At 42.4% G+C, this 27,577-nt stretch overlaps 2 protein-coding genes across 4 annotated transcripts in view; both read left to right on the forward strand.

Moving 5' to 3' along the window:
- The first annotated feature begins 1,421 nt into the window (after positions 1–1,421).
- BCL2A1 (BCL2 related protein A1) lies at positions 1,422–4,397 on the forward strand. The gene is made up of 2 exons (XM_009913081.2): positions 1,422–2,015; positions 3,512–4,397. The coding sequence occupies exons 1-2, from the start codon at positions 1,596–1,598 to the stop codon at positions 3,614–3,616; spliced, it is 525 nt and encodes a 174-aa protein (XP_009911383.2). The 5' UTR covers positions 1,422–1,595; the 3' UTR covers positions 3,617–4,397.
- A 2,149-nt stretch (positions 4,398–6,546) lies between these two features.
- Positions 6,547–27,577, forward strand: part of MTHFS (methenyltetrahydrofolate synthetase) — a 79,801-nt gene continuing 58,770 nt past the window's right edge. Inside the window, exons 1-2 of one of the 3 annotated variants that reach the window (XM_069798433.1) lie at positions 6,547–6,911; positions 10,440–10,704. In XM_069798433.1, the coding sequence (XP_069654534.1) occupies positions 6,771–6,911; positions 10,440–10,704 (406 nt within the window). In that variant the 5' untranslated portion in view covers positions 6,547–6,770. Of the gene's footprint in view, positions 6,912–9,873; positions 9,893–10,439; positions 10,705–27,577 lie in introns of those variants that run through there. The other 2 variants (XM_069798432.1, XM_009924668.2) reach the window with 2 other exon arrangements.

Below are 27,577 nucleotides of genomic sequence, written 5' to 3' on the forward strand. Positions count from 1 at the left end.
CATACAGAAGAAAAAACCTGGTAAGGAACTGGAAACTACCCTGGTCTTCTACTGAATGGGTTTCTGCAAAATTGCGATGTCAGAGCCGCAGCATACACATTGGGGGGGGGGCTAGGGTTAGCAATATACTGACACCACAGCTGTATTACAGTCTAGATACACTTTGCTCCAGTATGATTAGGGGCCAGTGCTACCCTGACATCTGAGACTCTAGCCCTGTGCTGGCCCCCAGGCATGCAGCTTTGCTCATCTTCCATAGATCTGAGCATCAGGGAGCGCCTGGGACTGGAAACAGGCTCACTGGCATCCCTGGAGCAAAGAAGAGCTGTTGGTGTGTGGGGCTGGGAATGCCTTTTGCTTTCAGAGAAGGAGGAGGCATGAATGAGAGGTGGTAAGAAGTAGAGGGATGAAGAAAGGGGAATGGAGAAAGAGAAGGGTCTCCAAACATCAAATTGATTGCTGCTCTGAAGCCTTTGCAATGGGTTGAGGTTCTATACAGACACATCCTGACCCTTTAGCAAGATCAGGTTGCCTAAGGAGACGTTCATAAGGAAAGAGTGGGTTAGACACCCCTGCCCTTTCTGCCCCCAAAAAGAACTGCTTGACTGAAAATCTGAATCTAAGAGCAGTTGTTGTATCATGATACTTCTTCGTTACCTCTCATGAAAGATTCAGATGGTATCACACATCAGTAGCTTGGCCCATATTTTCCATTCCATGTTCCGACATGCTGACTGCATTAGCGTTGTCTTTCATACTAATAGTGTCTTTTACAGCAGAACTCCCCGTGGGGGAAAGAAATCTTTGAAGCTACCCATTCAAATCTTCAAAGAAGGACCTTGAAGAGCACTCACAGAGAGTGTGGGAAAGTCTGGAACAGGGGATAATGCTATAAAGCTGGCTTTCCCTGTTTTCCATCCATACTTGTACCACTGTGGTGTTCCCACTTTTTGCAGTTATGTAAAGCTCCCTGAGTGCTGAAGAAAGTTTATCCATTCTTCCATCCTGTTGGAAATGTCTACCAGTTTCTTCAAAAAGTTGTGAACCAGAAATAACCCATTAACCTGCAAAACAGATTGCATCCTTCACCCCTGGCAATGAAAAGATTGGGGTGAGGGAAGATGGGGGTGGGGGGCTGCATCCTCCTATAGCATACACTTTTTAGGCATGTTTTTTCAAGCCAAATGCCTAACCTTTGCTAGCATACACCATTCTCAGCATTTTGTAACCCAAATGCCAAACCTTTGCTAGTGTTACATAGCGAAAGTCCCTAGCAAATGCCAATTTATACTGCTAAAGAATGTGGTAAAAGCTGGTAGATTTTAGTTGTGGAATCATACTATTTAGAGAAATAATAAATCACTCAAGAAGACATGTTTTCTCCCCTTGAGCAGACACTTTTTCTTTCATTTCCGCTGTGACATATTCCACAACCCACACAATCATTAAGTCACTAGGTTTCTACAGGAACTTCTGTGGTAAAAGCAAAAAAATTCCATTGAAACCAGATGATACAAAGCTGTGTGCATGTCCTGTGGCTGCTCATTACTGACCCTCATTAAGAGTGGTACACTGCTCTCTGTATTTCGTTCTAAATGGAAACTGCTGAGTTCTATTACGTTTATTACTTGGCTCAAGATTATCTGCAATATGTGCTTCAGGAATCACATCTTGGACCAGCCCAAACCAGGGTTGCTCATGTCTTGCGAAACATTGCATCTTCACTGCAAGATCAAACCGAGGAGGCTCTCAGACCATTCTTGGACAGGATTGATATTACTTCTGTAGCTGTGGCCAAGAGAATTTTCAATGGTGTCATGGAAGAAAAATTTGCTGATGGAAATACTAACTGGGGACGAATTATGACCATATTTACCTTTGGAGGTCTTCTCACTAAGAAGCTTCAAGAGCATGGAGTTCAGCTCACTGGAGAGGAGAAGGAGCAGATTTCTTATTTCATCACAGAGTACATAATAAACAACAAAGCCGAATGGATAGATGCAAATGGTGGCTGGGTAAGTTTTTCATTTTCCACTGAAGTCTAGATTAGGAGATTTTGTTTAGTTAAGGGAAACTATTGTTACAGACACTGTCAAAGACATTTTATTCAGGGTTTTATTTGGTAGTTTAATATTTGATCTCTGTAATGTCTCCTTGAGACTTACAGTGAAAACTTTGCTTCTGCTTTAAATAGAACAATGCTAAAAGACAACTTTCTTTTTAAAAAGGCACTTTCTGTACCTGTAACAGTTGAAACCCTAGAGTTAGTCTTGAATCATAGAATCATACAGTAATTCAGGTTGAGAGGGACCTTAGGAAATCATCTGGTCCAGCCTCCTGCTCAAAGCAGGTTAAACTATGCACGCCATGAAACTTTCCATTATTATATCTAAAATTAAGTGGCAACCTAAGGTTAGTGGAGCAATTTTGCTTCCATAGAGGAGTTGGTCCAAAAACACTGGAGTTCAAGGTAAGGAAAGAATACACAGGTGTGATCCTCACAGCTAAGTCAGTACTCTTGCTGTGGATTTCAACAAAGCCATTATTTAATCCCCCAAATCAGTTTTACTTAAACAAACTTACAGATAAGTGCAATTGGGGTTAAATCTTTTCTGTTTGGACTGAGATAATCCTAGAACTTCCATCTATCAATGGTCAATGCTGACAAAAGCATTTGTCAATATGTGGATTATTTTGCCAAGCTGCTGAAACTCCCTTCTGCCAGGGGAGAGGAGGTCCCTTTTGCTTTGCAGAGTTTCATCACACCAGTACTTTTTTTCTTTTGCAGTTAGGGGAAGATGAGAATCAATGACACCAGTGTCAGTTATTTCCCTGGTACTTTTTTCTTTTACCTATATGTAAATGTTACTCTTTCCATCCCTCTCTCATCCCACTTCTCTTATATTTCCTATTTGCTGTTACTTTTTTCCCTTATTTGTTTTCTGACATCTTGCTTGCCTTTTTTCTTTTTGCTTGTTTTGATCCTTCTCTGTCTGGTAGCAGTAAAAAAAAGGTGATAGTGCGTCATGGACCCTTGATGCATCAGATTTATTGTAAAGGCTTCTCTCTCCCATCTCTTTCAAATAGAGTCAATTTCATTTAAGAGAAGTATCAACTCCTTGCAATATTCTATCATAATAGGTGGCTCATCATAGTAGAATAAGGAGGCTTAAAGGAAGATATTTATAAGGATATCACTACATCAGAAACATAGTACTTGTATCTTCCTTGAAGATGTGGGCAGGATGATACAGTTCATGTTCATTTTCTATTTACACAGGGAGGGTACAGTCTTCACTTACAGATAAAACAAACATTCAGCAAGGTGCAGCTATTTTCAGCTATTGTTTTTAAAGCTCCAAATTCATCTTTTGGAGTTAGGGCTCTGAAAACCTGTTCCTCCATGTACAACAGTGTAGCACTCTGTTAATCTGATACTAGCAGAGTGTGGTGTGTTTTTCCTACATGTTATTTTTAAGCTGCCCCTAACTGTGCATGTTCTTTTCCACAGGAAAATGGCTTCCTAACAAAGTTTGAAAGAAGATCACTACTGTCTTTCTCCAAAATCACAGCCATGTTCATAGCTGTTTTTTCCTTGCTCAGAGAGTACTACTGAAATAAATGGACCTGCCATTCATGCATAATCTAGATATTGCCACAAGCTTCATTGCTAAGCTTTCCTCCAAGCAATATCAACAAGAAAATAATTTTCTTCCCTAATTTGTTTTTAATTTATTTGTATTTATTTTTACTAAATACAATGTTTAACATGCTATCCTAATTGCCAAACAAGAAGATGAGATCCCTCCAAAGAGGAATCGACACAGCATCATGCAGCAATTCAAGTCACCCTTTCCAGGCAGGACCGCTTCGAGAGAGAGATCATTCTCCACATCCAGACAGCTCTTGGAATCTCTGTTGCACCTCCATGAAAGGACATTGTTTTACTGAAATACAATCCAATGGGTTAAGAAATAAGTTATAATGTCATTTGTTTTGTAAATGAAATACTACTGTAATGCATTTTATTGCAACCTTTGCATAAGCAAAAGGGGGAATTCTCTGTGAGGAAAAAGGAAATGCAAATTCCAGTGTAAAAGTGGGTAAAAGTTACTGATACAGACTAAACAATTTTTATGCAGAGAACAATTTGTGAAAGCTAGCAACTTAAAAATGTGCACTCACTGTTAATGCAATGGTATGTGTTTCTTTGTTGTATTTTTTTAATTGCTCATATATACAGTGAATGTTCTTTCAAATTTGTGTAATGCAGTCATCGGGCTGAACTTTTTTTAAACTATATGTTTTAAAATAGGCAAGTACAAAATATTTTTTAAAAGAAATCTGTGTAAATACACTAATATTTTTTAAAAATACATTAAAATATGTATTTTAAAGTTTTATGGTTAGTCTCATTTCTTTCAGAAAAATTGGTAGATGGGAAAAGGTCTACCTGAGTAAGATAACTCTTAGAAAATCTATCACAGTGCTACTGGAGAATCCAAGTAGTATATGGGCTTGACCTGAAGTCCATGAATGTCAAGACTTTAATTTTCTGTAGTACTTCTTAAATATTATCTGGTAGCTTGTATAAGAAAAAGACAGCTTGTGGCAAAATAAATGAACTGGATTGGCTCTGATGACAGTAATTAGTGGTTTGGGATACAGTGCAAAGCTCAGTAAATTAATGAATAGGACCTAACAGACTTCCAGGCTTTTATAGTCTGGGGCAACTATTGTTTTGACTCAAATTCCATTTGCTTTCAAAGGTTAAACAGCAGTTCTTCAAGAATTTATTCTAGGAGAGTTTTCTTTAGCTGTAGTGACTCTCCTACATTAGGGAACTAAGGCTGTGTCTAAACACGCTTATGTTGTAGACATGTTGGGAGGTGAACCAAACTGAGGCAGCAGTTGCCTGTGGCACATGACAGCATTATTCTCTGAGACAAATCCTCTAGACAATCAAGACTTTATGATACCGGGAGAATGAAACAGCCTATTTCTGGTAATGGGTTCTCCATCTTTCATCTTGACGTAAGAAATTTTTTACAGTAAGAACATCTCCAGGGATGTGGTAGAGTCCCCATTGCTGGAGGTTTTCAAGGTGCGACTGAACAGAGTGCTAGTTTCATCTAGGCTCCCTTTCCCATGAAAGGTTGGACCAAACGATCTTTCAAGGTCCATTCCAACCTGGCCTGTTCTGTGATTCTATGGTCTAACTTGGTGGGTTTAACTACAGAACACAAACAGATGCTAACATTTGCTAGAACCTGTATTGCTCCCTCTCCCTCTCCTTCTCCCTCTCCTTTTCCCTCCCCAATGAAAACAAGAAAGATTATTTAGCATGTACAGCAGGACTTCTGAGATAAATTTTGTTGCTGTTGAAGAAAAAATGGCAGCATCCTGAGGGCAAGGGGCAGCTAAAGGAAAATGCCCACCTCCAGAACACCTATGCAAGTTCCTGTCAGAAGTGACATTATAAAACATATTTTGACATATATTTATTTATTTGCAGTCTAAATCTTCATGATAAGAACAGTAATTCTTACTCAGTTCCTTTTTGTGCACTACTGTAAGCGCACATTGCAGTGGCTAACACCAGCCTATTAATACCACATTCACTTCCTTTTATACTAATCTAGTAACCTCTTTTATACTGGGGAGTACAATTTTTTAATTAAATATAAAAGGCTAACCTAGCCTTTTCAAAATCTAGGTGATACAATAATTTCAGAACTTGCCTTCATGGTAAGGCCTGGGTTTAAACAAAAGAAGCCTGGATCATTAGTGGTCCAGTGAGCTCCACATTATCTTCACCAGGACAAAACCTCCATTTGCTCTGCATTTAAGAGCAAGAAAAGCCGTGAGGAGATATACCACCCAGATTCTCAACATACTAAAATGTCTGAAAACAACAGGGCTATTAGCCCAGCCTTATAAAATAGTATAGCTATGCTTTGTTAACTGTCATGAAGTTATCTATACATGGCACTGAGTAGTGTCCCAGCTCCCGGGGCACTGCTGTTTAAGGGATCCTTTCGGCTGTCAGGTGATAAACAGGAGAAGACAATGCTGTTTCTAGAGCAAAAGACGAGGTCAAAGAGCTGCAGAGCGGGACGGCTGATGACTTCATCAACGCACACAGCAGCTAAACTGAGATGTCATCAAATGCCAGGTAGAACACATTTATGAAAACAACTCTTCTCCTACAGAAACGTCCCTTTCCGCACTTAAAGGTGGGCTGGATCATTAAAAGGTGCCAAAAGGCCTGCCGTGCCTGCCTTCGGACAGGGCTGCGCAGGCTAGCACACCTTCCCCGTAGGCGCAGCGCTTTCATTCACGACAGCTCCCTCACGGCCCAGGCCCACCCGCGGATGCCGCAGGGATACGAAACCGTTCGGTAGACGGTGGTAAAATATCCCGCCGACGTGTAACTTCCCTCTCTACAACAAAACTAGGAAAGGGGAAACGCTTCGTAATCTACGCCGGACAAAAAAATAATGATGGGCCTTGCCAGGGGGTTGGCAGGGCCCGGGCTGGCCCGCCAGCACCCTCAGGGCCGGCGGTGGCTGAGGCCGAGTGGGGATGGCGGCCACCCAGGCCTGGCCGCAGCGACTCTCTCCGGCCGGCGGGCGGGCGGCGAGCGAGGCCGGGCCGCCCCGGGAGCCCTGCCCGGCAGCGCCGCCGCCCCGGGAGCCCTGCCCGGCAGCGCGGCCAGCCCCGGGGCCCGCGAGGGCGAGGCCGGCGCCGCGGCCCGGCTCACTCGGCGCATGGAGCCGCCGGGGGAGGGCGGCGACATGGCGGCCGCGCTGCGGGCCGCTAAGCGGGCGCTGCGAGAGGAGCTGCGGCAGCGGCTGCGGGCGCTGGGCGCGGCGGAGAAGCAGCGCCAGTCCCGCCTGCTGAGTCGCAAGGTGGGTGCGGGCCGCGGCCCTGCCGCCGCACGGCGGCTTCCAGGAAAAGCGGCCTGGGGGCGGGGGGGGGGGGGGGGGGGAGAGCCGAGGAGCCGACCCCGGCCCCGGTGCTGCGCGGGGAAGCCCGGCGGGGACTTTCCAGGCCCCGCCAGGGAGCGAAGCCGTGACTCAGGGGACTCGCCGGCTCCTCGGCCGCTCCCCCGGCCTTCCCGGCCCTGTGCGCCGAGCGGCGGGGGCGGGGGGTGAGCTCCGCCTCGGCCCCGGCCTTCCCGCCTCGTCACTCCCGGTTGGTGTCGGGGAGCGGGGCTGGTGGCTCCGGCGTGTGCCGCGAGTGCGAGGAGCGGGGCCAGCCGTCAGCAGGCTGAGGCGTGGGGTGCTTGTGGAACTGGAGGCGAAGCCTGTCACGGACTCGGTGGTCTTAAAGGTCTTTTCCAACCCGAGCGATTCTGTGAACCCCAAAGCAGCGGGGTTTCTCCTGGGTTCGTGGTGGGTGTTCACCTCACGATGTTTCACATCGGGCTAGCTTTATGGCCAGCTCCTAGCAATGCATATAAAAATGCAGCGACTGTCTCGATTTGGCCTCTTGTTTAACTGGCTGTCGTTTCCCTTCTGTATCTTTCAGTGGTATTTCTTCCATGCGGTTTTATTTCTAACGTAATTTTTCTACCTTAAAAGACACCAAGCAGGGTTTACCTAACTGGTATCCTAGCACAGCATGATACCGGCATGTACTTTTGAAATGTCCTGTTTGCGTTTGGATTACAAAGTTTCTATATAGATGTATTTTATCATTTTAATAAACACAATAAAATTTTATTTTGCAGTCACTGCATGTAATAGAGCACAGTCCTCATTTTTTTTGCAGCACCAGCGGGTGCTTCTAGATGATGTACATTTATATTGTTATTTGCCTGGCAGAGGATCTCAAATCATTTCATGGACTTCACTTAATACTAATGTATAGCCACTTCATGAGTGGGACGTGGCAGAACACAAACTTTAGGTCACAGGAAGTTTAACTGGAACTCATGTAACCTTTTTTCCATTGGGAGTGCTTTTTTTAAAAAAATGTATGTAATGCCCTACTATCATGATAATGCATTTTAGTAACCACACATCCTAGACTTGAATCTTTCAATTTTCAGAAAATGCCGGCATGCATCCTCTTGTAACAGGCAGAGTCCTCTGCCAACTGTATAAGCACCTAGCCCATGTAGTACCGAATTTTTAGGAGCCCTCAGCCTTTGTCTAGCTGCTGCTGATAAACTCAGCAACAGAGCACTCATTTCTGCTAGTGAGAGCACACTAAAAGATGTAGCTTTTGTTTTGCTTAAAAGAAGGCATCAGGAAATAGGACATATAAATTGATGTTATCTTGCCATTTTAATAATCTGACACAAATGGAAAATTATGAGCTCACTTGAGACAGAGTGGCATTGCGCAAGTGGCAGAAAACAGCTTCCTTACAGGAGGGCAATACAGCAGACAGGAAATTTTTGAAAATGCTGAGAAAATATTTGGAACAATATAAGGCCGAAAATGTAGCTTTATAACATATATCAGTGCTTGCAGCTCATGAAAGTGAGTAGGTTATTTTATAACACCTGAACAATATTTTTAGTTGTAAAGTCTCATCTCAAAATGATATTTAAATTCAAAGTGAAATAGCTTCACAGGCTGACCGAGGCATCAGTATTTAATTAGCTTATGGATGATTAGTCTTTTTTAATGTTTATGTTCATGATTAAAGTCATGCTGTTTGCATGCTCTGATTCTGCAAAAATAGCCATAAGCTGGTGAAAAAAGGGCAGATAATATTTTTTAAGTGTGGAAATTTTTTCACTCTTCTCAGAAACTGCTCCGAGTCATATAGCAGCTTTATCTTCACAGTTCTGAAAACATCCGAAATTGTGTCTTCCTGCTAGCATGTGGTTTTTACATCTTCAACCTCATTTTTTTCTGTACAGCATAATCGATGTGTTACTGGGCACGTTGGAGCAGATCAGACCTGTGTGGTGCCCACAGCACACAGCACCGCTTTGAAAGAGGAGAGCTTTGTGTCTCGGTTTCTCTCTTCTCCAAACCCGTGATAAGATTCAGCTCTGGAGGCCATCAGCAACATGAATCACAGGCATTGTCTGGAGTCTGCAATTTGACTAAATAGTCTGTTCTTTCAAACAAAAACTACCGTGGAAATCCTGTTGTTTAAGAGCCTAATCACTTAGTTGGAAAAATCCATGTGTGAGGTTGAGCAAATTACAAAAGGAAGTAAAATATGGTTTTGAATTGTTAAGTCATTTCTATGGCCAAGCAACACATTACCTAATTTGGTCTGGAGTGGTTTTGGTTTGTTTTTTTTTCTTTCCCTTACAAAAATATATCCATCTTGTGAATATTTCACCTGGGCTTTTAACTGCTGTGCTGGAAAGAAAGAAAAAAAAGGAGTGAGAACCATATCTCAACTTAGATAGGGGCATTTATCTCTCAGAACCGGGACAGGGCAAAGGCTAAAGCTCAGAAGAGCAAGTTACCCTGCAGTTATGCAAACACAGAGCAGAGGATTTGGTGCTCTCTGTTCTGCAGATAAGCAGAGTTTCTCAATTGTCTGATATTTTTGACAGATTTTTGCAAGTGCGTAGAATAAGAATAAATCACATTTAAATGAGAAGGGACACATTTGTATTTGTTTTGTCCAGATGTAAGTAACAAAATATGTAAGGTACTAGAGAAAGAGAAGACAAATTTTTAAAAACCTTCTCTCAAATTTTAATGTGGAATTCAATCTGGAATGGGGCAGAGACATAGTGAGGCATGAATCTGCTAACACTTTTTCACCATATAAGCATTTTTTATTTTCCTTCCTATATTCAGTCTTTTATAAGCCCAGCACAGCAAACCTCATGAAAATCAAAAAATGGGAAGGCCATCTTTCCTTCAAGCTCTGAAAAATGTGCAGTAATAAGATCACCTATTAGAAGCAGGTAATGTTTGAAGTCATATATCTGAACTTGCTGTAGGGAAGGCGTTTCAGGTTAAAAAAAGAGAGGGACCTCGTCTTGGAAGACTTTGTGCTCTGCAGTTATCTGATGCTAATTTTCTTTTGAGTTATTATCACTGATGCGCTTCTCATTCTACCTAGGCCTGGATGAGAGATGCAGCATGTAAAAAGGGTGAAAGAAAAGGAGTGCAAAAACCTCGTGTTTCTCCAGGGATGTTGGGCATTTGAGGATGCCTGCACTATATAGCACAAACGTTTAAAGGATCAGGAGATTGTCTCCAGAATTGTTTTTTGCTGGCCCAAACCTGTTACAATGTTTTGTTTACTAGGTGCAAAAATTTGCCTATTTTGATTTCGCTGATGGTGTAAATGTTGGAGTAGGAAACAAAAGTCAGTTTATTCTCTCTATGATGCATGGTAGTTTGTATCTCTACCTTTTTCAATGGATGTTTTGCTCCAGCTGTGTGTTTAATTGAAGTTGATCTTTTAATAAACTTTTCATAAACTGATTGCATCAATTTCCCATGTAGGTGATTAGCCATCCCAAGTACCAAGAATCCAAAAGAATTGCAGTCTTCCTGAGCATGCCAGATGAAATCCAGACAGAAGAAATCATTAAGGACATTTTTAAGCAAGGCAAAGAGTGTTTCATCCCACGTTACAAGCCTCACAGCAATCACATGGACATGCTGAAGTTATCATCAGCTGAAGACATTTCTTCACTTACTTTGACATCCTGGAATATTCTTCAGCCTAGTGATGATGACAGTGCAAGAGAGGAGGCTCTTGCTGGTGGTGAGTATTTTCTTCCTACATTGTGGGGTTGATGAGCAGGAGTAGCCTGGAGGCCAGTAGGAAATAACCTGATAGCAAGAGTGAAAAGAAATGTTACGCTTCGGTTTTATATGTTGTTGAGGTGCTTAAGTCAATGTAAGCAGACACTCCTTTCTCTTGCCTGTTTTTCTCCACCCTGTGCCACCCCTGTGATATGCCAGCAGGGCAGGAACAAGACTGCACAGTTGATCCAGCTGAAGGAAACTCAACCCTCCATATAAATCAGCTTCTTGGTCCAATTCATGGACATCATCAGTGCAGTCTCAGCAAGCATAATGTAGGGGCTTGTGAAGGAGGCAGGGCCTTGCCGGGAGTGGCTTCAGCTGCCATTGAAAGACATGGGGATTCACAGTTTTAGGATGCACTCTGAAAACTTTAGTTTGCACTGTCCGAAAGGTAGGGAACTTTCCAGGTGATGCCTGTAGGCTGACATGAGAATTTTCTGAAATCTTTGATCCCGCAAATTGTATTACGTGGTGAATCACAGTGCTGATATGGAGCCTGCCCATGCAGAACAGCTCTCTGGACTGAGACCTCAGGCTGAAAATAAAAGGACTTTCTTGTAGGCCTGGATGAATATTGCAAAGTCTTTTCCATCACTATTCTCCCACATTTTTATTGTTATCTTATAATGCTGTCTCAGTCACTGGATTCTTCATAAGGCTGAAAAGTTAAAAGTTTGTTTAGATCTAGCTAGTGGCATGTGTGTTTTGATCCCCAAACAACCTCTCTCTTTCTTAACCTAAAATTCCCAACTTCTACAAACTCGTAAACAAACTTACTTTTTCTTTGTCTACATTCATTATTTGCATTCTTTTTGTAAACACATGTCTTTCTGTAACATCTGCAGAAATGTTTAATGTTATTAATGGAAAACTCATCTTGAACTCAGGCTTGAAACCTCAGTCTGGGAAAATTTTCTCTGGGTGGAAATTCACCATGCAGACAGCTTCCACACCTCACAGACTTACCAGCTTTTTAATGCTTGATAAAGGAACATAACATTTATATGACCCTGGTTGGTTGAACTTGGGTTTGTATTTGCTTTGAGATGCCAACGTACTCTCCCAGAACACTTCACTGTGTTTGTTTCTCTTTTATTTTCGATCTCTACCTCTTTCCTAATTCAGAACCCTTTCTGTGTGCACATTTTAGCTAGCAAGGGATTTCACTGCTTCATACAATCATCTTCTTCACATTTAATATTTAGCACTGTTACTTGTTTTCCTAATTTTGGTCAAAATTTTGTGTATATTGATGGGATTTTGGGGCTTTTGAAGGTAACCCTTAAAATGTCCAGGGTTTTGTTGACTGAGCTTCGTTCAGGCACTCTGGACAAGCTTTTGTCCTACTGATAAGGTGCTGTTAATTGAATGTAACGGGTCTGTTGCAGACATCACAGAGTAGACACACAACAATTTTAGGTGCGATGGGAGCAAGGACTACCTGGTGTAGAGTGCACTGAGGTATACCTGCTGGTGACGACCCAGGTGCCAGGCAGTGAAGATGGGGCAAGGCAGTAGCAAGGTTTGGTACCTGGCTATTTCTGGAGCTGCTGTTCTGTTCTCTGCACCAGGGCATGGTTATAGGGAGAGAGCAATGCTAAATGAGCTACTGCAGTCTACAGAGAGATGCCAAGAGAGCAGTTGTAACAACTGGTATATGTCCATGTCAGACTCGTTCTCCCTGAAGCTCGATTTTAGTCGGTTTATACTCAGTAACTAAGGAATAATTCGGTTTGGATTGGAAGTCAGACCTTGGTCCTTTATCCTTGGACAGCTTTTGTAGATTAGAGAAGTAAGTTTAAGTTTTATTCACTATTGCATAATTAGATCCCCCCTCCCCTCCCCTCCAGTTTGTCCCTACAGAAACACACACTGCATCTCAATGTGTCTTTAAATTCCTTTTGCTGTATTTTTTGTGTCAGTTATTATATTTTTTGAACTTTGGTACATTTGTAGGAATGCAAATTGCCTTACTACTACATCCATCCTCCATTGTTGGAATTATGCATGGATGAAACATTTATCTCTGTGATGTTATCAAATACTGTGGTGATCTGAGGCATTTACATTGTTATAAGGAGATAACATGGTGTTACATTAGTAATGTTCCCATTGCTGGCATAAGTTGCTATGTAATTTCCAAGAAATACCCTGCAGGTATATAAATAAGTCATGTCATTTCTGAGTGTATTCATTTTGCATGACAAAAAGCTTAAATTCACACTGTCCTTAAAACTTCAGGCACGGTTATTGTGAAGGATAGCTCAAATATAAGACCAGGTATAATTTTTGCAGAGTTTCCCAGTCTTTGGCAGCACTCACAGGCAGTGCTGAATAGACATGAACCCCTCCTTTTGGAGACAGTCCTTTTTCTGTTGGATCAGGGTTTACCCATTTTCATCTTGGCAGTACACTACATTGCACCTTGTTGGCATAAAAAAAGATCACTGCAGTTTGGTAGTAGGTCTGTCATCTTCTCTACTATGTATGGGTGACAGTAATTGTCATATGAAAAGTTGCTTTCTTTGGGCTAAATGGGCACAGTGACAGAAAGAACAAAGGTGGAAGAAGTTCAGATATTTTGTTTGGAGTAGGGGTGTATGTAGGTGCATGATGTGGTTCATTTCCAGCTATACCTGCTGAAGGATTTAGACAACTTCTGGAGCAAGCCAGTGGTAACCTTGTCTTAGGTACCAATTCCCATTTGTATCCTTGCCCTTCAGAAGTATAAATGTGCACTGGTATTGGGTTTTGCCCAAGGTAATACTTCTGGTGAGAGTTCAGACGGGTTGCAGTAATTGTTTACAGGAGTGTAGATAGCTTGCACAACTTTGGAAGGAGTAAATCAGATAAAACCATGTTCCCTGTTTGCTTTTTATCACAACTCCTACAGAAATTTAAAGGACATTTCCCCAGCAGCTCTAATTTCAATGTGGTTTAGGGAGGCGGTGTGATTCAGCGGGCTGGACATGGGTTTCCTCATTTGTAATGTTATTTATTATTACTTAAACCTGCTCTTAGAACTATGGGTGAAAAGCTAAGTTATACCTCTGAAAAAGAGATTCTTACTGGGACTCAAAAAAAAAAAAAAAAGGAAAAAAAGACTAGGTTGAGTATCTCCATATGGTAAAATTCTTGGAGGTGGCTTCTTTGAAGGGAGGCACGTGGCCAACTTTGCACTGAAGAATCTCAACCCGAAGTCTTGGACCTAAGCAAATATTATGCTTAAATGTTCACAACTAAACTGAACTACTGACTAGTAGTTGAAGGTGTACAATAAATTACAAACAACTTTTAAAACATTCACCTGGGTGATGGGGAGAGGGGTTTTGGCCTAGGTATTTTTCTTGGGCTGAAAAATGAAGAGTTACTAGAAATTATGGCTCTGAATCTGCTTACTCTAATGGATTGTGAGGTGCTCTCCCAAGAAATGCAAGAAAATGGGATTATGTGTCCAAACTTAATTCAGCCTCTTTATCTGTGTAAATTCTGCCCCGGTCTTTAAGTACATTATTACATAGTCCTTGCCCATTGGATCTGGGCTCATTCAAAGATGAACCCAGATGGAATGATCTGGGCTTTTTGAAAGATGCAGAAGATGAACACTGCTTCCTGTTAATGAATGCTGCTAACAAGTATGCGCTCAGTCATTTGCTTTCTCTCTGTTCAAGTTAGAGCTGCAGGCCTTTTTTACCATGCATTATTCAAACCTTGGTATAGAGACTGAGGTCGTCATTTCTGTAGGGGATCTTCACCACTACAACATTCAATGACTTAAAGATATTCACTAGTATTTACAGATGGAGAAGCAGCAGAGGCTTGGGATCCTGGTTCCAGCCTGAGTTGTGCAGAGGAGCTGCCCCAGTGAACGCAAACTCTTTTGCTTGTTTTTCCAAACATTACAGTTTCTTCTCTGTTCCCTCCAAAATGATAATTTCCCAGACTTGTCTCGTCCTTGGGCTAGACCCCCTTTTCCAAGCTTTAATTTCTCTGCCACCATAATGCCCCTTTCCATCCTTCTGCTCTTTGCCCAGCCTAACTGAATCTCCCTCTCCAAGTGTCCTTCTCTGGCCTTTCTCTCCATATTCCTGTTTCCTCCTGCTCTCAGTCCTAGCTTGTCATTTCAGGGGCAGCTGGGCCAACATAAATAGCTTGCCCTTGCCAAAAGGGAGGAGATCATGTGCTTTGTCTTCTTTCACTTGTCCGCTCCCAGACATACAAGATTCACTGTCCCAATTTACTCATTTCCTTCCCCACTGTGCTGGCTTCTTTCTATTTTTCATTGGCTTAGAACTCCCTCTCTGTTACATAGTACTTTTTGTACTAAACAGTACAAAGTCATAGTTTTGTGATTGTTTCTTTTGGGCTGTGCCTGTAAATAAGCCTCTGCCCTCTCTCCTCCCCTTGGTCCCCACCCCTCCTCTCCTGCACCAGGACAGATGCCCCTGCAGCCATGTTGGGAGCTATACTGGGAACCACTCTTCGTTAGAAATAACCCAGCACCAATAAAAGGCTCTTCTCTCAGACAGGGCCACCACACAGGTTTGGACTGATGCTACTGAAGGGCTAGTAGGAACCTGGTGATGAGGGGTTGTGTAAGCGGGTGGCATGCCAAAAAAAAATCTTAGTGAAACTTCAGTCCTCATTTCCTTCCATGTTTCAGTTCCCAGTCTTGCCCCAGTCAGCGGGGCTAGGAGCAGCCACTGAAATGAAAGTCCTTTGGAGTCCTCGCAGTTGGGAGCAGGGCTGGCAGGAGGAGCTGAGCCTGCAGCTCTGTGTTCCGTCTTTGCAGCAATACTGGCTTAAGGGGTTTTCCCTCCTCATGTTTTCAGCGTGTTCCTGCCTCTCTGTGGTAAGCTGGATCAGCTTGCTACTCTGGATGAAGGGTATTTTCCTCCTTTCTTCTACCATGTTTTGGTTGGGATTTTTTTAACCTAGATGAGTGGATCCAGATTACCTGGTGGCCTTATCAGTGCAACATGTGTGGGGTGGGAATGAGTAGCCACAATGGAGGGAACATCCCCTGTAAACTGTCACTGACTCGTAGAGAGAGTTGTGGGGCCACCCATGCCGTTGTGACTCCAGCAATGGTGTGGAGAGGCCCAGTGCTCACTCTGACACATCTTTCCTAAGCCTGTGCAAATGACAGGTTTTCAAACGTTTACAACATTGTGTAAGCCCAGCTCAAATGGATTTGAACGGGGCTGAAGCAACATCGTTGACACAGAGGGTACTATGAGCAAGATTTCAAGTTCTTGCCTCAAAGCATAGAGCAACAGAGCTTTCCCCATTGCTGTTTTTTGCTAGCTTTGTTCTTAGAAACAAGTGAACCATTTTGCCTGAAATAAAAGAAGTATAACCCCCCGCCTCAGTCTGGCATAAATACCCAAGCTGAAAAATGTCAGCACTTGAAAATATAGCATCTTGTATGTAATGGGGAATGCTGAATAATCTGCTACTACTCTACTAAAGCATAATGTATTTTTGCTCCCAGAAATGAATGTATTAAGAACGAGACTTGTAATTTGCAATTTAGCTTGGAGACTTCTGGCATTTTCAGTACTGGAAACTTTGGTGGCCTACCGATCACAGTATTTGTGTTGTACCTTCAAGATACTTAGTGAAATATTACTAGATAATCCATGCTTTAAATAACGGTATATTTATTATTAATAATAAGGAAAGATCCAGATTTCAAACAAAGTGAGGAAATATGTCTAGCAGCAACTTCTTGCAGCTTCATTTTCACATAACCTTTTGAATGTTGGCTTTTAAGGTTAGGGTAGTTACATCTTTCTGCCCTTACAAATTCCAGAACACTTTGAGACTTGCTGTAGCATAAATTACAACATGCTGGTAGCAGAAACAGCCAGGGACAGTTTATCTGTGTGGATCGTATTTGGTTTATAAGAGCTATTTATTGCCAGGAAGGGTGACCCTCTTGCAAGGAAAGTGCTGGCTACCTCTAGGCTACAGATCCAAGCAACCTCAGGTGGTTTGAAATTATTCTTGAGTGACCATTAGCCATATTTTAAACTTTGCCATTGGGATTTGCCCTGCAGAAACATTGTAGTCTGCAGAAGCTTTTTCACCTGTCTTTAAACTTCTGTTATTTATTCATACATTCAAAGAGGCTGCATTTGCTGCCAGGACTGATGGCCTTGTGATGCCATCAGTATTCTTAGTTATTCCAAATTTTAGCACAGTTCTTCAGAAGTGTGACTGAAGTTGTGGCAATACAGTCTTAAGAGGAATAGGTTTAACTTACAGCTGCAAAATAAAATGGGATGTAAATAAAAAGATAATGGGTTGCCCCCCTCCCCCCCCAAAAAAGGTGTGCCAGAAATGGGAGGGTTTTGAAATATGAGGCGTGTTAGAGTTTAGAAATAAAAAACAGTGTGAGGAGAAAATGCTGTGCCTTGAAGCACAGGGAAGGTCTAATATGCTACTTCAGCTCCATTAGATGTTGTATAGCTGTACATGAAGGCATAATGGGACCATACAAAATGATGCTAATCATTCTGAAAAAAGATGTGTAGTAAATAATGCTCGGGGGTAACTGTGAATATTTAAATGAGATATATGCAGATTGGAATGTATCTGGAATAAATGAAATATGGGTATGTGAAAAGCAGGGATATTAAATATTACTGCTTAGGAAAAAAAAAACCCCAGAATACCCCAAACAAGATTGTAAAGTGATTGAGGGTACTATTAGATTTTCTTTTCCTCTGGGAGACTTGATTAAAACTTACAGTACAAAATATGTCAAGGGATAGATTATAATTTAAAATCTTTTTACACTGGTCCTAAAAAAGAAAACCTGAGAGCATGGTATGAAACAAAATTGAAAATCAAGGCTTAGCTCTTAATGTAATTTATTTTTTAATGAAATGATTTAAAGTTTGGAATGAACTTCTGCTTGGAGACAATGAGCCATAGTATTTTGATATGCATAAGGAGAACAAATTCAGTGCAAGTGAGGCATTAACATTCTGGTGATGAGTTGTCTTGTAGAGAGAGGATGCTTCCTCTCACACAGTACAGGAGCACTGGACGTGCAATCCAGCATCATGTGTTTTTATAAGAGTCAGGAAATCTCACAACTTGTAGCGGTGTAGCAATAACTGAAATTTCTTCCTACCTCTGCAGCTGCAGTCCCCGGCTTATCCCCTTACAAACAGGTTCTGGTTTCTCTTTACCTGTGGGCATTTGGAGTGTTGCTCTAAGCATCTAATTATATTTGTATTAAGCCCTTGGCTCCGCTGCCTTCTGACAGCTGTGAGTTGTACTGGTTAGTTAGTTGTAATGTGAAATATTATGTTCCTTATTATGTTAATATCATATTATGTTCCTGTGATGTGTGAAATATTATGTTCCTTGTATTCATTTTAAATTTGCTGCTTTCAGTTCAAGTGCTACCTCATTCTTCTATGATAAGTAAATAAGGATGTTTGATTTACTTTCTTTTTATTATTAATTGTTTAGTTAAACCTGAATTATATCTATTGTATTTTTTTCTATCAAACTTTGTCCATTTACTTACTCTCATATAGAAGCTTTTCTAGATCTGTAAGAGTTCCAGCCGTTGCTCTTTCAACCTTTGCAATCCCTCTGATGTTATTTTGGAGAAAAGATACCTGAGAGAAAATTTTATGTCCAGGCAAAGACATACTGTGAAATGTATGCAGTGGCACTGTAGACGTTAATTCTTTCTGTATACACCATAACACTGCTTTTCAAATCAGGTAACTGGGCACATCTTTTTCACTGGTTCCCACAGAGGTATCCCACAATGATGCATCATTACAAAAATGCTTGTTCCAGTATTAAAGATCCGTAAAATAATTTTTACATTATTCTGTCTAACATGTTCTGTAACAGGTAGAGCTAGGAAAATGCCTGCTTGGAAATAAAATATTTCAGGTGTTGGACCCAACTGTGGTAGCAACTGTTACCCTCAGGGTTTTTCTGCATCCTAGCCTTCAGTTGGAAGATGTGGGACTTCATCCCTGGCGCTGGGATTGCTCTTTCCTGCAGCTGGTGTCTGCCCTTCTCCTTGATGTCTGCACCAGCTTCCACAGCTCTCTGAAACAGCTTAATAACAATCAGCGCCCAATTTGCTAGGTGAACGCAGACACTTTTAGCTGAGCTTCTCCCGGTGCTTCTGTTCAGAAACAGGTGCGGCATGATTACAAAGAGTCTCTTTCTTTGAAAGGCTTTGAAAAAATGCTCTGTAATGCAGAAGTTGATGTGTTTATGTGGCATCGCTTTGTAATGCCCTTTGGTGTCCTTATGTCCTGAATTTCCTTGGTGCAGACTAAACCGTCAACACTGTATGGTTTAATTTTAATACCGCCTGTGCCAGGCTGTCCTGCAGTGAACCTGGAGGGCTGAGAGCTCTGGAACACTACAGCTTTTTGCTTTCATAAAGTTCATTAAGGCTTTAAAAGAGTGCTTTTCCTTGTAATCATCTGAAGTGTCACATCCATGTTTGCCTTCTTGCAGAAAACATTCTCTTTGCACTCAGCAAAACAACTAAAAAGATTACTTCTGCTATAATCAATTAAAGTTTAAAGAGAACTGAAAGCAACATAGGCAAGGGCTTTAAATTCACTGCAAGTGACTGTCAAGTGTTTTGTTTCAAAGAAGGCTAATTTTGCTACAGTGAGTGTGAAGAGTAGCATTGTCATTTTCTTCATACTGTTTCCTGGAGACAGGAGTCTCTGAAAAGCAAGTAAGAGGTTAGGTTCATTTCTGGAGTGTGGCATGAGTCTGTACAACAAACTCATATAGGGGAAATGCAAACATGCGAGTATCTTTGGCTGCGGTAATTAATCCGAACAGATATGTTTGTCTTCCTTTATTTTCATATTTGGAAAGGAAGAGCCAGCACCAAGCTCATCTCAGTGCCTTTGTGCATGTAATCTGGACAATACGGAGAACAGGAGAGGAAGCTTTTTCCTGCTGCCCACCTGTGTAGGGTGATGTGGATTGAACATGCGGTTTGGTGAGAGAGCTGAGCCCTGTTAGCACCCGGCTGGTGCCAGAAGGGGCAGTCCTGCTGCCTTTTTCTTGCTTCCAGCTCTGTGCTCCCCTCGTCCTCCCAGCCCTGGTGCCATCTCCAGTATTCACTGCTGAGCAGATTCAGCTCATGAATCTGGCAGAAGATTGCTACTTTTTTTTCTTTCTTTTTCCTAGGATTGGTTTTCTGCCAGTTTAGTGGGCTATTAAATTAGGTCAGCACTTTTTCAGCTACAAAAGATTTGTCTTCCTGGCACAGTTAATCCCCACTGTCTTTGTTGAGATTGAAAATACACTGTCATTTCCCCTGTACAGTGGGAAATTCCTTGGACCTGGCCAAGAGCCACTGACTTTCAGTGAGCAGGAGACTGATGCTGTTGTTTCACGGTGTAAGGATAGCTCCTGGTCTTCATGCTTGGCATCATAACTGGACTCATTTCCTGCTTGTGCTGGCTGTTGGGGATGTGAGATGGGAATCAGCTTTTGGGGTGTAGATGGAGGGCAAGTTCCTCTCCAGGAGTGACATGAAGTCCATTGCCGGCAGGTGTCAGTATTCCATATATTTACTATGGAGCGTTGGTGTCATTTAGGCTGTTTTCCCTATAATTAAAATCTCATCCAGGCATTGTACTCACTCACACTGGAGAACATGTTCTCCAGCCTAATGTTGCCCAAAAAATCAGGGGTTGGAGTGAGGGAGGTGGAGGATTTCGGGGACAGTTGGGATTTTTAAGCTGTGCAAGCTTAAAAAGATAGAAGAAAATCTTGTGATGGACGAAGCAGGATTTCTCAGCTGTTGTGATGTTAACAGGTCTGACACTAACAGTGAAGGTGCCATCACCTCCAAAACAGCTGACTGCATGTTCAGTAAACCCTGCCTGTAAGCATGCCTAATGTTCCTATCAAGTGGTGTAACTCCTTACAGCAGTCGGGTTTATGCGCTGATGAAGAATTTGATGCCTTAACTGTTCATATTTCACAAGTGGTTCTGCATATTTTACAATAGGCTGTATGGTGAGTGAGTCAAAGGGCATTGGAAATATTGATAGTGATGCATGATGTATTGAAAAAATCCCCAAATGATTCACTTCTGTCATATTTTGATTTTAAAATACCCAGACAGCAGCATGCAAAAGAGGACCAAGAGTGAAGAAATAAAGTAGTCCACATGCACATGTATCGAGTTGAAGTATTTAAATAAGTGCTCAGATAAACACTATGGGAAGTGTAGCTGATAAGATCTTAAAAGAATTTCATGTAAAAACACATAAAGATACACAAAGATTCTTGTATCTTAGGCTGCAGCAGTGTTATGACAATCCCGACAAACAGTTCAAGCACCAATGCCTTGTGAGTTTCTCTAAAGGAGCAGATTTGCAGTCAGCATTTGCTGATTTAACAAGACGTGTTGATGTGCTGTAAAGTGGCTCTAATGCCGTTTGTCCTCTCTTTGGAATTGCTCCTCGGTACATCTTGTTTCAAAGTATTTTGGTGGTTTAAAATCACAGGAGAACCCAGGTGCAAGCCTTTGAACCAAACATTTTTCAGCACCCTTGTTTTCCCAATCAAACTGTTCTAACTCTGCTCACATATCTGAATATCAGGAGCAGATAAGTCATTTTTCACAGACTGATAACTAAAGCATTTCTAAGCAATTATTTCCTTTACTCTGAATTTGCAAACCCAGACATTTTTGTAGGTGGCATTGAGTGATTACGGTTTATTTACAGGGCTTACACAGACTTGATGAATAATAGTGAAATAGAAAACTACTTGTTCAAATTTTCTTTTAGGTAGGCATTTGGCAAATTCTGAAAATGAGACACCGGACCTCAGCTGACTGTAAGTTAAACCTCAGGGGAAATGAGTGTGATGGTTATAACCTCGCAAAGTCTTGCCACATTGTGAAACCAGCTAGATTTGAACACCAGTCTTAGCCTTCCTTATACAGTAGCTTCCCTGATGACACACGAAAGGATATTTATTTGTGGAGCAGGATAGGTTTGTTCGTGCAGGGCTGACGTACTACAGTTGATGCTGTGCAGTACACTTAACCTTTCAAATGCATTGGCACTAAATTTGTAAGATTTTGTTTTAAATGAATTCAAAATAGAGGGTGTTTGCTTGGTCGCAGCTTAGTAGCACAGGAGCTGATCAAATAGCTTTATTAGTGTGTTTTGCAGGTTTAATAACGGGAGAGTGGCAGCCACTCATTTGTTTTAAACCTGTACAACTGATAGCTATCATGTAGCTTCTTAGGGAGAAGTATAAATATTTTATTATGCTGTAGTTCAGAAGGGCAAGTGTGAACTGTAGAGACCAGTGTTTCATGCTGACACAAAGCACTGACATGGATGAGTAGACAGATAAACGCTGAGTTGCTCAGTGCTTGTTTGTAGATTCTGCTGATGGTTCTATTTTCTGCAAAATATTTTATTGAAGTAATAACAGAAGCTGTCTCGGTCATGCCAGTGGACCAATTACCTGGGGCGCATGGATTGCAGAGGAGATAGTCTGCTTGGCATCTATATGTATGTAAAAGGTAGATTGGTGGGTTATGGGTGTACGTAGATGTGGGTAAAAAGTTTTTAGAAGACAAAAGGACACAAAACCTTCCTGGTGCCTGCAATTCCCATACATAAATAGGAATGAAAGTAAAGCAAATGATTGCCCCTGGTGTTAAAAGCATTTCTCCCTGGATGAGGTGAGCATGAGCCTTGAGGGCCTCATGGTGTGCCCCATAGCAGGAGACCATGGATGGAGCCTGTGGGATTTGGATGTGATACTTCAATTTTTGATTCCTGTGCCTGTCTAGTGCACGCTGGGTAAAAAGTGAGCATCTCTCTGGCTCTCCTTCTAAAGCAACATATGTCTATGAATAGTTAGAAAACAGTAAGTCCTGCTGAAGTGATGTGGTACTGCACAATTAAAGGTGTTCACACAGGGGAAACACCTGGAGGAAAAGCTATTCACTGTGGTTTAAAATGAGCTGGTTTTTCAATCTAATATGAAACACAACTTTTAGTCCTGTTAGGTAACTGTTTGGGGTCATAAGGAGACTACAGAGTGAGCACTAGAGGAGGGCTGTTTATGAACAACCAATAGCAAATATCTACAAGAGAAAAGAATGGATTTTTCTCAAACTCATGTCAGTAACTCGGAATATTTTTCATGTAGTTCCCAATATTAGTGCAGAGGGGGAGTCAGTGGGGCAATGCTGATTTACAGTAACTGAGGATCTGATTCTTTGTGTTGTACCTTGGGTTTCCAAGGAGATGAGAATTCATGCTGAGCTTCTGATACTGATTTCCAAAGGCTGTATCATGTGAGCAAATAGGAACTATCGGATAAGAGTTTCCTTTCTGCTGAAGGGATTGCATTTGCATTTTAGCAGACTGGCTGGAGTAAAGTTAAGCAATGTAACTGCTTATATCTGAGATCCCCTTTGTTACTGGAAAAAGTCAGCATCACTATTTTTGGTTGAATGACTGTTTTTCAAATGCTTATTGATTGCAGCAAAGAGTAATGTTTTTGTCTCCTTGCTCATTTGACTGGGGATATAACAGTATCTGGCTTTTCCAGGGCTTACTTAGGATAAGGAATTGGTTTCCTCTGGAAGCAATCACAGCCCTTCCAGGAACCATACACCTTGGTAGGGTCTGGATTAGGCCTGCTGTGAACAGATCTAGCATTTCCCTTTTTGACCTTATACCAAGGCGAGTTTATAAAAGCAGAGATGCAGAGCTTGAAACCAAGAGCAGGTTTTTTCCAAAGGGCAGAAAACTTTTATCTGGAAGGAAATACTAAGCTGTTAATAACCTCAGTAGTGGTGTGAGGGACACCCCGGGCATTCTAGGGAGAAGGCTTTGCACTGGTCATAAAGGGGAAGGGATTTGTTTTGTTGCAGCATAATTGAAATATTTGCTTTTGTGGAGTTGTTTTCTCTGAGGTCTGGTGATTAACCCAGACCACAGTGTTAGGTGCTGTCTAAATACAGAACAAGATGATGATCTGTGCCCTATAGAGTATATGTTGAGAAGCTAGTACCTACCCAAGAGACCTAACTATGTTGATGCTGACAGTAGTTAAAGTTACAGTAACGACTCTGTCATTAATTAGAACTTTCTGAGTTATTCCAACTCATTGGCTCATTCCTTGCATGTCACCAAGACTGATACTTAAAATGTTAGGATCAAGTGATTGAGTTAATTTTTTCCTCTCTGCTGGGGTAGCAGCTAGAGAAGCAGCAGATGGTTACTGCACTCTTTTCATTCTGAAAAGTAAGGTTTTCCTGCAAAAGGGTTTGGTTTTTTTCTCCATTGTGGTCCTTGCTAGATCAGAAAAGGACCAAAGTAAGATTTCATTCCTTGTAAGTGAACAGCTTTCAAATATTTGTCAGCTCCGCAGAGGTTGTGCATAGATTGATTTGACATTGTTTTTGGGCGTGCATAACACCATAAACATGCCTTTCCTTTAAACAGAAAGTTGTTCTTGTCCTGGTTCTTCTGGTCCTGCACCTTATGTAAACATTTACATCTGAGCAAAGAAGGGGAGTCCCTGACTACCACCACAGTGCAAGCTGTGCCTGCTGAAAAGCTTTTTCCTGCCCAAGGTACCAGCCTGGGAAGATCAAGCCATCCTTATGGTGATGGAGTAAATGATGCAAAAACTTCTGTGCTTCAGGGAGAAGCTCAAACTGCACAGCTGCTGCTGTGAGGAGCAGCAGCAGTGGCATACAGAGCTGATTGCTGTCGACCTCTTGGAGGCTTGAGCTCAGAAGGCATCTGTGCTGCGAGCATGATTTTTATGAGCACGTTGCCATTCTTTACAGGGACACAGGAGTTGCTGCAGGTCAGCCTTTGCCTCATCCTCTTGTAAGTGCTTTGGAGGCGAGGATCAAAAGAGTCCTAGCTCCCACTTTGGTGGGTCCCAGGGCCTTCACTGTGTCCACAAAGCAAGTGGCGGCGAGGGATGAGAAGGTGGGATGACAAAATATTTCAGTTTCATCTTCCATGAGGACTGTTTCATGGAAGGAGGAGGAGATGAGTGACCCCACACAGCTGGTGGCAGTGGGCTGGCGGAGCCCCGTCAAACCTGCGAGGAGAGGGGCCATGCTGGCTGTTCCTACTGAGGGAAGGACAAGTCCCCGGCAGTCTTTACATGACCTGTATCTGTGCAGTTTGATGGACTCTTCTGTAATTAACCATTGTCAAGAACACTTCTGAAAATGCTGGCTAGCATTTCAAATAGGAACATCAGATTAGGAGAAGAGAGGTAATGAGGTGCAAGGAGAAAATCCTTCCCTGGGGAACAAATCAAACCTGATATCATCATGAAGGGTAAAGAGAAATGTACTGCCGAACTGGGGAGATTCACCGCAGCTGCCTAGAGGAAGCGAAACCATGTATTCCTATTTAAAACACCAGAGAGGGGATGCTGATGTTTTGGTCTGCTGGTTAAGTCAGGGGACATGCAGCTTGCACACCTGCCTTTTGCTCGTAGTTTTGCCACACGTTTCCTGAGTCCTTGGGCAAGTCATTTCACTTCTCTGTGACATAAGGTACGTCTACATAGATGTTTGCGACTCAGTGCAAACAGAGTGTGCCTGTACACCCACATGGCAGGTTCTGAAGCTATGACTGTATCTACACTGCTAAATAACACAGGGCTAAGTGGCACAGACTAGTCCTGTCCACACTACACAGAACTTGGACTGTCTCTTCTTTTTTGGTGTCACACAATGCCTCTGTGGCCCCAAGGCAATGCTGGGGTTTTTTTCTCTTTTCCCCAGTTCATAGTGTCTTTAATAATATGAGGCCTTATGGCAGACCATCACAGCAGTATTTTTGTAGCATCAGTCTGAGGATTTGTATTGAATATTCTGGCATGTGGCAGGAAAACCTGTGTCTGGAGAAGCAAAAGCATTTTTGTTGGTGTAGGAGGAGTGCACAAAGTGGAAGGAGCCAAACCTGTACTCTTCTGTCTTTACTGCCCATGGGAATCCTGTCCCCTGGAGCAGTCGTGGGTGTCACTTGGACTGGCAGTGCCAGACAGTGTGCTGACAATTCAACAGTATTGACCACCTGTGATCCTGTAAATCAATTTGTTTTCTGGCTCTGCTGTATTTAGCAGTATAAATGAAACCTGTGTGGCCGTGTCAGCATGGCTGTATGCCCACATTGATAGATAAGTCAGGGTATATTACTTCACGCACGGTGCTACACAGTTGAAGGAGCTGTGGCCACAAGAGCTCATGTCATAGATACAGCAAGTATTAGGTGACTGTCATCATAATTGCTAACCTTACTGGGATACCCGGTAGCTTAATTAAGTGTATAAGAAGCACTGATATTCTCTACATAGAAGCTGGAGCAATACATTGTTGCTTGACACAGTGTTTTCAGCCTTTAGCAATTTGCAGACCACAAGCGAGTATTCCAGGAGAAGCACGAATTACCTATAGCAAAACCCTCCTGACTGTGAGTGTGCTTTCCTGGGCTCTTGGCATGTAGTCATAGGACCCTCGGGGATCCGAGAACCACCAGTTAATGACTATGGACATGTAGGGGACAGTGGACATTACAAGGAGAGGGATAGAAGTAGGTAGTGAATGTGAGATCTCTCTTAGCATGTTTTATGAGGCACTAAAAACTGATTTGATGCCCAAATACCTGCTCTGTCTTCTCAGGGACAAGGATGCCATTTCACACAGCGGTCTGTGGGAGCAAGGGGAGTAGGATGTGAGAACAGAGCAAGCCTGCAGGGTGTCCTGAGTGGCAACCGGTGGTCCTGCAGGGCTGGAAGGGCCTGGGAGCATGAGGGCCCTGTGCCAAGAGGGGTAAGATGTTCTTACCCTCACCTGCCATCCTGTTGATGTACTCTCATTGCCGATAGTAATCTTATGTGTCTGCAATCTTGGTCTCATCTGTGTCTGCAATCTTGGTCTCATCTGTGTGTCACCTCTCATCCTGTGACAATTCTTCCCCCGTGCTGCCGCAGGCACCACAAGAGGTTTTGTTGCTCCCCAAGTTATGTGGCGGGGAAGCGTTTTCTCCATGCAGCTCTCTGCCATTCATTCTAGATCCCGGGGCAGGATTTGGGGCTAATGCTGTTTGAACTGCCTTCGGGCTCTGTGTCATTTTTCTACCAAAAGTCTTGCTTGGCATTTTACTTAAATCTTGTGCAGTGTGAGTTGCATAGATCTCAGACAGCGTGTTGTGAGTCAGAGCAAAGGCAGTATTGCAGTGCTCCAGCAGAAGGAAAATACAAGGGTAACTGTTACAGTATTTCCAGCATAATTTTTCATATTGAAACTTGCACAAGCTTGTTTGAGTTATTTGGCATAAAAAAATCCGTGATTATAGAGGAGCTGACTCATTAAAACAGTCTGTTTCTCCAGAGAACCCAGAAGAAAACACAGTGCTTTAATACATCTAAGTTCACTCGAGTGTGCCTGGTGCTACCAGTTAAACTACATAGAAAATATATTTCTTCCCTGCACTGTTCCTGCCAATTCCCTCTTTCCTTAGTCCTTCCCCTGACTTGTCGTCTTCCTGTCTGTAATACAAATGTAAGGAGAAATGGCACCTTTTTACTCTGCAGATTTGCCCCTTGTGTGCAGTCTTACCTGCCAGCAGTAGTGTCTGCAAATGTTTCCTGCTTTTTGACATGAGAGTCACATGGAGTGAAAACAGTTAAAAAGAAGTGTGTAAGGCAGAGTGTATTTCTTTCTGTGCATCATTAGTGTTTGGTACATACTGGTTTCTGGGCCACCTGAATACCTATGCAAAGCTGATGTAAAGCAA

The sequence above is a fragment of the Haliaeetus albicilla genome, chromosome 12, assembly GCF_947461875.1.
Source record: "Haliaeetus albicilla chromosome 12, bHalAlb1.1, whole genome shotgun sequence".
NCBI classification, from domain to species: Eukaryota; Metazoa; Chordata; class Aves; order Accipitriformes; family Accipitridae; genus Haliaeetus; species Haliaeetus albicilla.

What these genes read in the sequence shown, in the direction of transcription:
- BCL2A1 (XM_009913081.2), top strand. Translation starts at nt 1,596, where the DNA reads ATGGAAACTGCTGAGTTCTATTACGTTTATTACTTGGCTCAAGATTAT. An exon ending in TAGATGCAAATGGTGGCTGG is followed by an intron (nt 2,016 to 3,511) that starts GTAAGTTTTTCA and finishes TCTTTTCCACAG; the next exon opens with GAAAATGGCTTCCTAACAAA.